This window comes from Meriones unguiculatus, chromosome 8, assembly GCF_030254825.1.
Source record: "Meriones unguiculatus strain TT.TT164.6M chromosome 8, Bangor_MerUng_6.1, whole genome shotgun sequence".
Taxonomy (NCBI): Eukaryota; Metazoa; Chordata; class Mammalia; order Rodentia; family Muridae; genus Meriones; species Meriones unguiculatus.
In genome coordinates this window covers 44838693-44851241 of record NC_083356.1, presented here as the reverse complement: position 1 = coordinate 44851241, position 12549 = coordinate 44838693, and the positions used below count along the sequence as shown (strand labels likewise).

The window sequence follows — 12549 nt, the reverse complement described above, 5'->3', positions numbered from 1 at the left end:
TGCTAACCTCTGTAGTTCCTGTTTTCTTCCCTAAGTTCTTTCTCTCCATGATTTCCTCCATTTGTGTTTTCTTTATTTTTTCCAATTCTATCTTCAGGTCTTGAGCCATTTTGTTGATTTGCTTCACCTGTCTGACTGTATTTTCCTGTTTTTCCTTTAATTCTTTCAGCTGTTTGCTTGAACAATCCTCAGTTTCTTTTATTTCTTTCAGTGATTTAAGCATTTACTCTCTAAAGGCTACAAACTGTTTGGCTGCAACTTCCTGTATTTCTTCACGGATGGCCATAATCTGTTTTTCTTTATCTTCTTCTATTTCTTTACAGATGGCCATAATCTGTTTGTTTTTATCTTCCTCTAGGTCTTTACACATTTTATTTGTTTCTTTTGTTATCCTCTTCATGAGCATAGATGTTAGGTCATCTTCTTGAATTTCAATTATGCTGGGGAGTCCAGGGCTACTTGCCCCTGGATAACTGGGTTCTGCAGATGCCATATTGCTCTGTTTTTTGTTGGTTGAGCTTTTACGCTGGCCTCTACCCATTGGGCTATCTTAGGTGTTTGGGGTTAGTGTCTGGTGGTTCCTGGGGATCTTGTGGTGGAGAGAATTCCCTTGGCAGGAAGATGTTTTTTTCCTGAAGGAAGCCTCCTCAGCTTTTTGGGTATAGTCACTATATGGTTAGTGTTTTTCAGGAGTTGTTACAGTTCACCTCAGGCATAGAGACCTGAGTGGTAACTGTGGTCCTTGTTAGTCGAGTGTGCTCTCCTCTCACCTGGAGAAGTCCTGGAGACAGCTGACCTGCTTCTGGGTTTCTTGCTATAAATTTAGTGAGCTGCTTCTGTAATTTGTGTGTTCCTTGGTTTGGTCAGTTTTGTTAGGGATAACTGGTTGCCCCTTGGAGTAGTATCTGGGAGTTGATCTTGGGGATCCCTGGCCTTTTTAGGTCAGAGGTTGGGGCCCTGTACCCCAGTACCCAAGCAGTAATCTGTGGAGGGTGGGTACGCTCTTCTGGTAACAGCAGACTATCTGGTACACAGCAGGTCCCTGGGGTGGGGCCAGTCTGTGGGACCTTTTCTGGGGATATACTGGGTGGTCTAAGTCTGTCCCCTTTGCTTCTTTTCCTGTGAGGATTTCTCCAAACAGTGACTCCAAGTCTCTGGTGTCCTGGGGTGCACAGTTCTGCCTGTGAGGAATAGTTGTTATAAAGCAGGTCTCTGGGCTGGCGGCAGCACGTGCCTGCCCGCTAGTCTGTGGGACCTTTCCCAGGGATATACTGGATGACCTAATTTGGGTCCCTGTTTCCTTCCTCCCCTGTGGGGCCCTCTCCCGACAGGGACTTCCAGTCTCTGTTGCACTAGGGTGCACAGCTCCATCTGTGCCAGAGATCTGCACACAGCCACTCTCTGTGTTGTTGGCTTGAGCCTAGTTCAGTGATGGCGTCTTGTCCCGCTGGTCTGCAAGACCTTTTCCAGGTAAAGACTGGGTGACCCATGGCCAGTCCCACTGCCTTCCTTCCCCATGGGCTTTTCTCGAGACTGGGACTCCCAGTCTCTGGTGTTTTTTGTGCCCACGGATCAGCCTGGGAAGGTGATCAGGACACGTAGGCGTGTGGCTCTGGTCTGGCGACCTAGTGCCTACGAGACCCAGGATCTCTTCCAGGTTCTGGCTGGGTAGCCTGAGAGTGGACCCAACTAATTCCCATGCTGTGGGGGTCTCCTCTCACCTGGGAAACAGGATCGCTGTTGTTTTAGCGCCCAGAGTTCAGTCTCATGATTGCTGTATGGAAAATGTTGTCCTGCTCCTCAGATGCAGTGTTCTCCTGGCACCGCCATCTTGTCCCCCCTCCCATGCCTGTGAAAACATTCTTAAATGACTGCTTTGTACTGAACACTGTTCCTGAAAGCTGGGGTCACGAAATAAAGCCATGGGATTTCTCAGATTTCAAAAACCATGTAGCTTAGGGACTAGGTAGGCTCACAGAAAACATTGTCAGTCTTTGAGAAGGATGCAGTAATGGAGAGGGTTGCGTGGAAGGTGTGGCAAGAAAGCAATGTCCCTGAGGGGTTACTTCTGCTGGGGCTCAAATGAGGGACTGTGGGAAGATGGCAGGGAGGGGAAGATTGCTGGAGCATAAAGGCTGGACATGTGAGGACTGGCGCTGAGCGGTTAGGGAAGACACAAAGCTTAACAGTGGCTTTTATTCAATACTGAATAATTATAAATATTATTGTACGTGTGTGTGCATGTGCATGTGTGCATGTGTGTGTGTCTATTTGCATAAATACAGTTTATTATTCAATTGTCTACAGGATAGGAGAGTGGAAAATAACAAGCTGAAAACAGAACACCAGAAAGGATATGGCTCCGAATACTCTGGTGGACTGAGTATTCTGTGGACTTCCCATGAGGAAGATGTGTGTGAAGGCCAAGAATTAAATATGAAAAGTAGGGGACATGTTAAGAGTTAGCATTAGAAAAGTGTATGTTGTCCTCATTGATAGCCACTAGCAGGGAAAGTCTTGTGGATTTGGTGCCTGCTGGGTGACCTTTTTCATTGAAAGAGCAGCAATGTTGCCTGCTGTTCTATGGTTATTTCTATTTGAGCAGTTGAGCATTAAAGGTTTTAATAGAAACCGTGTCAACTGTGTTGCCCACTGAGGGCATCAGCCCCTGAGATGCTGTGGCATTTGTCAATCCCATCTCGTGTTCTGGCATGTAGGGGCCATTAACTCATGGCTGACTGTTCTGGTGAACTGTTCTGTCAGGTAATGAGTTGGAGACAATGGAGGTAATGATTCAGAGACTAGTTTGGTGTCTGCCAAGGCTAGGTGAAATCCCAGCTCTTCTGTTTGTTTTAACTCCCAATCCTCAGCAAAGCTCAGAAAGTGGTGGCGGAGTATGTAGAAGATAGTAAATTGCACTCAAGATGAGTTCTTGCCCAGACTGATGTAGGTGTGGCAGGACTAAGACTTCACCACTTTTGTGGATAGACACTTTCTTTGCTCCTTTTCTCTCTCTTGAAATTTTTTTTTTCTGATTCTTTGTGATTTTCACATCATGGACCCCAATCTCACTCATCTGGCTGTCCCTTCATATCTGCCCTCTGCCCTTGCAACCTACCTTCCCCAAAGAAAAACAAACAAACAAACAAACAAAACTCAATCTGCCATGGGAGCTGCAGTGTGTGTCCTGGGGTGTCACACAGTGCATCCTTTTACACAAACACTTTTACTTGCAAATGTTCATTGCAATGAGGCCTGTTTTGAGGCCTCTGGCTTCTGCTACACTATCAATACTGGATCCTCACTGAGACTCCTCTCGGATAGCTTCTTGTTGCCCTGCGTCATGGAGATCCTGTAGCTTTGGATTTGCAGGGACTGCAAGACCCGCCCCTTGAAGCACATGCTTCAGCAGTTCATAGATGCAGTAGATTCTTGGCTGGGCCAACTCAGTGCCCTAGTTCTGGGCCCTGGTGGCAGCTGAGTTGGTCAGCCCACCCTCTCTCCTGCACCCACACTACCATGCCAGCTTTTCTGCTTTGCCCAGACAAGGGGAAGGATAGCTGTCCTGCTCACATCCTCAGGGCTGGCTCACTTGCCCCAGCCACCATGGCCAGCTGTATTATTCCTACCCCATATGGTGCATCATGTGAAGGGCAGGGCCAGCTCACTCACAGGTGGGCCCTAGGGCTTTTCTCTATTTCCTATTAAGCCTGTGTACTGGCTTTCATTATTATCTTTTAAAGATGGGCTAGAAGTTTAGTGTGTATTTCTTCTGAGGCCCAAGAATTACTTATGGGGAATGTCTTACAAAAAAACCAAGACAGAGCTTATTTTAAGTTTGATTTTATTATTAATTTTCTGGTTTCAAACCACTACTGTCAGAGAACATTGTTTATATTATTTCTACCTTATGGGACTTACTCCACCCTCTTTGTGGTGATGCCTAATTGTATGCGGGCTTTGCGTGTATTTGAGATAAGATGAGATTAGGAGTGTCAAAGTGTGACGGTTGTAGACTCTATGTGCAATTAAGTAGAAGGTGCATTCTCCAATAGCAAGATACAAATTTTAGGATGCATCTAGGAACCACTTCTTATGCTATTCAGGTCTTCTATATCCTTATTTATCTTTTGCCTTCCATGTGACTCATCTTAGACCGAGAGTGACATATATTAAATTACCCTATCATGCTTCTGTTTCTTAGTGAACTTTCTATAGCTTCTGTTATACAAGTTGCTGCTGTATTGTTATTTGGTTTGTGTTTAAATCTATCAAATGCTTCTTGTGAATTTTGTCCCTCGACATAAATCAACCCTTCTTTGTTCTGTTTTATGCTCTTCAGACTGCATTTTACCTTGTAATAGATCAAGATTGAAATCAGTGCTTTCTGTTGCTATTCCTTTGCATTGGTTTTGTGGGCCACTGCCAAGCTCTGCATCTTTTACTTCTGAAATCACTTTGCGTTAGGAGTGTTTCTTGCACTCGGCAGAATTGTGGTTTGCCAATATTGTCTGTTTGATTGGCAATGCTATATTCTTTCCAGCATGCAAATGCAATTCTATAAAATATTTCTTTCTTCTTCTCCGCCCTTGCCCCCTTTTTCCTTTACTAGAGACAAGTCTCGCCCTTATCTCCTTGGTAGCAGCAGTTTGGGACCTATCTGGACTGCTGCCTCCTCCTAAACCATCCGTCTCAGCTGGATCCTCATTTTTAATTCTGCCCTGTTGTTTCTCATATCCCAGCAGGACAGGCTCTGCATCTCCCACCCAGGGTGCTCTGCCTCTCCCACCCAGGATGCTCTGCAAATAACTCATCAGTGGTAGACTTAAACAGCAGTGCAATGGTATTAAGCTTTAAAAACCCACTCTCCTGTGTGTATAGACACACATAATGGAATTCCCAGTATCACTAAAGCCTGAGGTTTCTCAGAACAGTCTGATAATTGATTGACCTCATGTTGTTTATAGGTCATACATGTTACAGCATATAAGTCAACTGGTGGAAAGAACAACAGAAAAAAAAGCCTTCATGAACTTTTTTTTCCCTCCAAGGTATTAATAACTTCTGTGATGTTTCTGGAAATTTCTAGGTCCTCCTCCTTTTATTTTTTATTTTTTCTCATAGAATGGGGATAACAGGAACACCTCAGAGAGCTCAAAGGAGGATTCATGAGCATTAAGAAGTCAGGTATTAAGCAGGTAATATGAAAAACCAAGCAAGGAATTCTGTGACAGCCCTAAGTATGAGCAACAGGAATGAGAAAGAGCGTTTGTTCCCTTGTCAAAGCGTAAACCACTTCTGGGCTCCTGCTCCTTAGAGCCCTTCATGCAGCAGTGGGCACAAAAGTAGCCACCATTTTTTTTTAAAGGAATGCATCATTTAAATGTGAAATTCCACAATATTCAATACAATTATTTGAAATGGATTAAAATGGTAGACTATTAAAAGAAACATGTATGAGCTGAGTGCACCTGTAAGCTGTTACTTTACCATCGCCAGACAGAATGAATTAACAGAAAACATAGTGCAAGATGAGCACACTGTAGCTTGTGAATTCATTATATCTGAAACTTGACTAGATTCTTCAGCGAAAGCAGTTATTTGATTAGGTGGGTAGGACCATTCTGAGCAGTTAGGAAATCAGCTGCAGGCCCAGGGAGTCAGTGGAAATGGAGGGGAAACTGAAACAGAGAGATGGCGGGGCTTTGAAGGACTACCTCCTCATTCTACGTAGTCTGACTTTCCTCTCCATGCTGCTAGCTGGCTCTCATGAGCACGCCGTCCCTGTGCTGAAATGAGGGCACCAGCTAGGGTGCTGCGGAGGAGGGCAGAGGGATGTTACGGGTGGCTGGGGCCAGAAGAGCCCTAGCAGCTTCCTTAGCGTGAACTTACCGGGACGAGAGAACTAAAACCCACGTGGAGTGAGGGGGCAAGGAGTCAGTTTTCTCCCCGCCCCAATCGCTTCTGCTTTTCCCCATCAGCAACTGTGAACCTAGCCAAATACTTCCCATTCATGGGAGCTGCAGCTGTCCCACACATGTTGTAAATAAGGACCAGCAGAGCTGCTTCTAATTTTAGCCGCTTCATGTGGATGCAAAGGTTCTAAGAGTCCCCATTTGCTGGCTCAGTTCCTCAGCCTTTCTCTTTCCCTCTCCCTCTCTTCTCTTCTTCTTAATTCTCTTCTTTGATAATTTTTCCTACAATCAAATCATTTTAGAGTGAAAAGAGGCCATAAACTTTTACCTCACCATTGCTGGACTCCAGGGTTCTCTGAATTTGGTGGAATGCCTACACACTGGCATGCAGAGTCACTTATGGACTTTGGAAAACTACACAATAGTCTCAGACTGGTGCCACTTTTTATCCTCCTGTGGGTGAGAAGAGCTTTAAGCCTTCTACCATCTGACCCTCAGGAGCTACTGTTGAGGATGCTGAGGCTCAGGTGGGTGGATTTGCTTTTTCCTGATATGAATAGCACACACCACTATAGTGCATACTCTTTCCACTTCGTAGCGTTTCCTCATTTAACCCTCACAACCTGGTATCTATTTCACTTATTCCCATCTTATTGATGATAAAACCAAAATATGATGATTTGAGGAACTTACCCAGTCTCATAGACTCACAATGACCAAACCAGAAAAGATCCTGATTCCAGTGCTACCACTCTATCTAGAACATGGCTCATGTGTATTTACATCATGAGGATAAAAAAATGGGAGAATAGGAGGGAACCTGGCTAGAATATAACCCCCCTTTCAATATGCATCTTCCCTGTGCTTGTAGGGTGGGAGAACCATTTGTTCTATTCATGAGAACCATGGCATCTTTACAGACATAAACATAACCTGTCAAATTCTCTTTGTAACCTCAGAGCCCAGGAAATTTTGCCAGTTACCTGTTTTCAGGGTCAGCCAAGGTCATGCTCCGGGTGACATAACACATCTTGAGGGGGATGCTTTTCCGGTCTCTATGGAAGGAGAAGGACTGAGATGACAGAGGGTCTGCAGAGCCACCCCCTAATCTAGGGGACTCAGGTGGAGGTGTTTCCCAACCAATCTCAGACACAGGGGATCCTTTCTTCACATAAGGTGTAGCTTCTCTCATGTACTTCACTGCAAACAAAAAGACAAGAAGCACTTTTAGGAATACCAGGGTTGGCGCAGCACACATACAACACAAAAGTAATGCTTATCTGTTGGTGATAATCAACAGCCGTATAATTGGCTCACCCAGTAGAAGGAAACACATGCCAGGTACTGTAAACCCAGCCAGGAATCAGGGAAAATATTTATCTTTGTACCCATAGTGTTGTACAGAAGGCTACTACAGAGATCTATAGTTTGTCAAAATGCAGAGAATAAATGAGTTTCCAGCCCCCAAACAACTCTTACACCCAAGGCTCACACAACAGTGAAGAAGAAGATTGTAGGTGGAAAGATTGTAGGAGCCACAGGACCAAGACAGCTTCTGCTAGCTAGTATCTTTTATACATGGCAGAGAAACTGCATCCATGAACTCTCAACAGTATGGGCGTCTTCACAAGATTACACCCGTTAACATACCAACATGGATGGGGCAAAATTCAACAAGGGCTCACCTCCTAGATGAAGGAGGGAGAGTTAGCTTTCTTTAGGAATAGGCCCCCAATTGGTTTCCTAATATTAGTTGTCAGCCAGGAACACATGTACTTACAAGCAATGCTACTGAGGCTCAGTAGATTTTGAGTGTGTGTGTGCATGTGTGTGTGACAATAATAAGCTTAGAATAAGGTCATGAATTTGAGAGTAAGTAGTTGACAGGATGCAGAAGAGTTGAAGAGGGGATAAAGAGGATGTGGATGATGTAAATATCCTCTATTCACATATGAAATCCTCTAAAGAAAAAAAAAACAGCAAGTTGCAGTTACATTTATGAAAAATCTCTAAAAGAAACTTGACTTGGACATGCTGTTCAGCACCAAGCCTCTTAAATTCTGAACGAGATTCAGGTTCCTTTCAACATAATTATCCTATTATTTAAATTATGTATCAACGGCAATTTTAGAACTTGCTATTACAGTGTCCTGTAGTTGGGAATTGCATGTAGCTTTTTTTCAAAATTGAAAATGTCCATTTTTTTCTGATTATAAGTCATATTCTGGAAGAAAGACTAAAAACAGTAGGCAGATGATGTCAAATGCAACCCGGGTTGAAAGAGTATGATTTAATGTAGATATAAGGAATCTAGCAGTCCCGTCACTGCTCAGGATACTGTTAGTATATCAGAAGCAAGGGTAGACTTTTCAAGTTCAATGTTGCTGAAACCATGTATACAAAGATATGAATATGAATGTCTGTAACCTAGTGGCAAAATCTGTAGAAACGGAGCCATTCTTTTAGAAGACTCAGAACTAGAAAAATAACAGGTTAAATACATTGTAATCTCTACAGGTATTAAAATGAGATAGATACAGAGATGTTGATAGAGCAAGACTTGGAAGATCTGTGGTTAGGGGAAGCACAAAGTAGTCTATGTACTTCAATCTCTTTGTGTATAAAACCATAAATACTTGTAAATTTTTTATTTTATATTTATTATATAAACTTATATATAATATATGCATATACTAATATATATATTTATGTCTTCAATTATTCTGAGATATGAACTCTAGGAAATATTGATAGTAATTTGTTCCGGAAATTGGAGTAAAAAGCTAACATGATAGAAATAGGCCTTTGCTATTCATTTACTATCTTTTTGTACACTTTCATGTTTAACTATACAGCATGTGGCTTCTATACTCAAAAGTTATAACATGAAGATGACTCTAGTAGGTGTCTTTGGTGCCCCATGTGGATCCTCGTGCTGTGTCCTACATGCTGTGAAAACTGGCTGAATACAGAATGTTACCATTTCCCTGCTCCACAGAGCTGCTCTTGGCACAAGAGAGGCTGAAAAGCCTGGGAGGCTACAGAATTGCTGCCCGACCTCACCCAGGATCACTGCCTCTAGAAAATCCTACTGAAGAAGCACAGAAGCCATGGCATGGAGCATAATGAGTAAGTTTTATAATCGGAATAAAGAACTTAGAAAGAACCTGTAGGCATTTAGTGTTTAGTAGGAACCTACAGCTCTATGGACCTCCCTTCAAACCTGTCAGCAGAGATTACAGTTATAGGAGGAGAGAGGTCACTCACTAACAGAATATTCTAAGGAATGTGTTATTGCCGAGAACTGTTTAAAGAGAAGCACAGATGTAGCTCAGAACAAATGTAGAAACTGCATGAAGACCGAATTTAACTACACAAAGTTGAAAGGGATGAGGCTTTTTAAAAAAATATTGTATTTTTAATCTTCTAAAATCTGTGTGTGTGTTTGTGTGAATAATTGTGATTAAAGTTAAAAAATTAGAACGATGATGAAGAAATGGCAAAAAGAAATTGTTGAGGGAGGGTGGGAGTGGCTAGGGAAAGGGTCACATGGAATATCAAAAAGAAACAGAGATGGAGGAGTTGCAAGAGAGGATTGGAGGTCACAAGAAGGTGGGAAGATGATGCAGAAGGAGAATCTACTAAATTTACAGACATGGCTCAAAAGTATCACAATGATACCAAACACCCTGTATGATAATCTGAGAGATTCTACCCAGCAGTACCTCAAAGCAAATGCTGAGACTCACAGCCAAATTTTGGGCAGTTCTTAGAGGGTCTTGTAGAAATGTGGGATGAAAGAGAAAAGGAACTGGAGGTGACAGAAGTTCCACAAGAAGTCCAACAGAGCCAACTAACCAGGGTCCAGAGGGCTTTGCTGAGACTGAAGCATCAACCAAGAACCATTCATGAACTGGACCTAGGTCCCCTACAAAGATGTAGCAGATGGGCAACTTAGCTTCATGTGGGTTCTCTAGTAAGGGAAATGGGGACTGATTGCAATTGTTCAGGGACTCACTTGCCAGCCTTTTGATCACTTTCCCCTTGGGGACTGCCTTATCAGGCCAGGGGAAGAAGACATGCTCAGCCTTCATGCAACTTGATGAGCTGGGGTGGATGGTAAAGGGAGCTCCCCTTTTCTAAGGAAAGTGGGAGGGGGAAGGGAGAGAGTGAGGGTGAGACTGGGAGGGGAGGAGGGATGGCACTACAATCAGGAGATAAAATGAATAAAAAATAAATTAATTTAAAAAATGACACTTTCATGTTTCTGCAGATGGTAAAAACTGCTTGGATTTGTCAATTGCAGAATTATGTTTACTGGTATGCAGGAAATTCAAGCATCAACTGGGATAAGGAGAACTTTTTTTTTTTTGGAAGGCATTCTTATCACTCACTCTGGCTGGAGATGAGAATGAGTGTTTCAGAGTGAGACTCAAGGATGCAGCATGAGTAAGTGGTATTTGAACTCAGCCTTAAAACATGGCTAGCACTTTAAGAAACAGAAGGATAATGATGGTCCTCTTATATAACTCACTCTGATTTGCAATTCTGATTGCAGTTCCATAGGAGAGGAAAATTTGATCTCAGTTTGCAAGAAGGATGAGGAAAAACATTTGTAGTGGCCTTAATCACGGGCCGAATATCTAACCAGGTTATTTATGTGGTGTCCTATAGCTGAGATTCACAATTACTATTTAAGCACTCACTTTATATTTGGTAGGGAAACCAGGGTCTTTAAAAAATATCTAAGCTACTATTAATTCATTGTGTTCATGGACCCACAGGAAATAAATATAAAAATATAGTTATTCTTTTCAGAAAAGTCTTGCAGTATTATTCTAATTCTGAAAAGTACACAGGTTATCCTTGCACTCAGGTTATGTTCTTACATAAATCAGCCACTGATACTTGGAAGGTTGTTATGTAGGGGTTCATATGGTAAGTAATCACCAGAGCCCTAGTTTGTTCATCCAGAGATGCTCTTCCATGAAATCCAGCTTTGCCACTTAGACGAAAGATGCGCAAAAGTTGGTAAGTTTGGATTTTATTTTAGATAGTGGCAATAATGGTTTCTAGTGAGTAATACAGTAGCCCAATTACTGGCCAGTTGTAAAGAGAATTCCTGGACAGTGGACTGGGCTACCTAAGGGAAAAGATATTAGACATAGGTCAAGCAGTTCTGGGGCCACAAAGGATTACCCTCAGTGATAATCCAAGCATTATTCTAAATATCCTGCTTAGGCATGAAGAATGCTAGAAATATGTGGATTGGTTCACTTGTGGGAAGAATAGATAAAAATGCGGAAATCTTAGCCTAAAAGCAAATATTTACCAAGTACCCACTTTCTATGTGGCACAGAATTAGAGTAATTTACATAGAAGAGATGGCATGGCATTGCCTTGAGGAAAGTTTGCCTTATTGGGGATACCATTTAATGAAGAGTGATGCTTTCAGCCAGCCAATAGAATATTAAGACAGAGAGGATACATTAAGGTGGTAAATATGATAATCTAAAAAATCGTTCTTTCATCAAAACTAATCAGTTCATTTTTATGTACAAAGGATTGTGCAGCTTGTGAATGATAAGGAACCATCCCAATTAAAATATTTTCAAGTCTAGGAAAGAGGAAGTTGGGAGGAGCAGGAGGTATGAAGGTTTGTGTTAAAATTTAAGCCTGAGTTAAGGAGGTACCACACTGCAGAGATCTCTAGCTGCTTCTCGGAATCAAATGATTTTTCATTATGGAAGAAAGCAATTTCATTCTACGATGCAAAGAGTGCTAAGAACTATTTCTGGAGGCAATGAGCTGGTGTAAAAAATCAAAGAAAATGCTGCACAATAGGAAACAAGGTACCACGAGCACAAGCAATAGATGGTAGTACAACCATATGTACTTAAAAACTGTAGGAGGGTAGTTGAAGGGGACAAACTTTAAGAGAGTTTTCCAGAGAATGTTTAGAGGACTAATCTAACCAATGAGTCAAAAAAACAATCAAGATGTCTAGTGATATAGTGATGGTGATGACAACAATGATGATGATAATGAATTCTCAAATTAAAGTTCCATTAGAGAGGCATGTCAGAAGAAGGAACTAGTGAATAATGAATTAGAAGAATCTATACAGAAAAAAAAGTGGCTCAATGGTTAAGAGCATTCTTACATTTTTACAGAGGACCTAAGTTCCATTCCCAGAGAAACCTGGCTTCTCACAACTTCCCATTGCTTCAGCTCCAGAGTGATTCAATGGCTCTGTTTTCTATAGATGCATGGAATCACATACACTTACCCTATACATACACAAGTGCATACACACAATTACAAAAACTTTAAAAAAGAAATGATGGCAGACATGGATTAAAGATTAAGAGATATAGGGTGGAAGAGATGGTTCAGCTGTTAAAGGCTCACAACCAAAAGTATAAGAGTAAGACATATGAAGAGATAAACTGTAGACCCAGAACAGCAGAATAGAAAGAATATGGCGGAGAATAAGAATTTTCCTGAAGCAAACATGCCGATCCATGAGGTCTAGGGACCTGACTTGGCTTTGCCAAACAAGACCTGTGAGCCTCTACCTCAAGCCAAATGGAAATCACATACAATTTGTTCTTTATACTTTGAGTTGGTTTAA

At 42.1% G+C, this 12549-nt stretch overlaps 1 protein-coding gene across 1 annotated transcript in view; it reads right to left on the bottom strand.

The window, feature by feature from the left end:
* The window catches only part of Sntb1 (syntrophin beta 1), a 247406-nt gene that overhangs the window by 131032 nt on the left and 103825 nt on the right, over positions 1 to 12549 (bottom strand). Inside the window, exon 2 of the mRNA XM_060389407.1 lies at positions 6899 to 7115. Coding sequence (XP_060245390.1) covers positions 6899 to 7115 — 217 coding nt within the window. The remainder of the gene's footprint in view (positions 1 to 6898; positions 7116 to 12549) is intronic.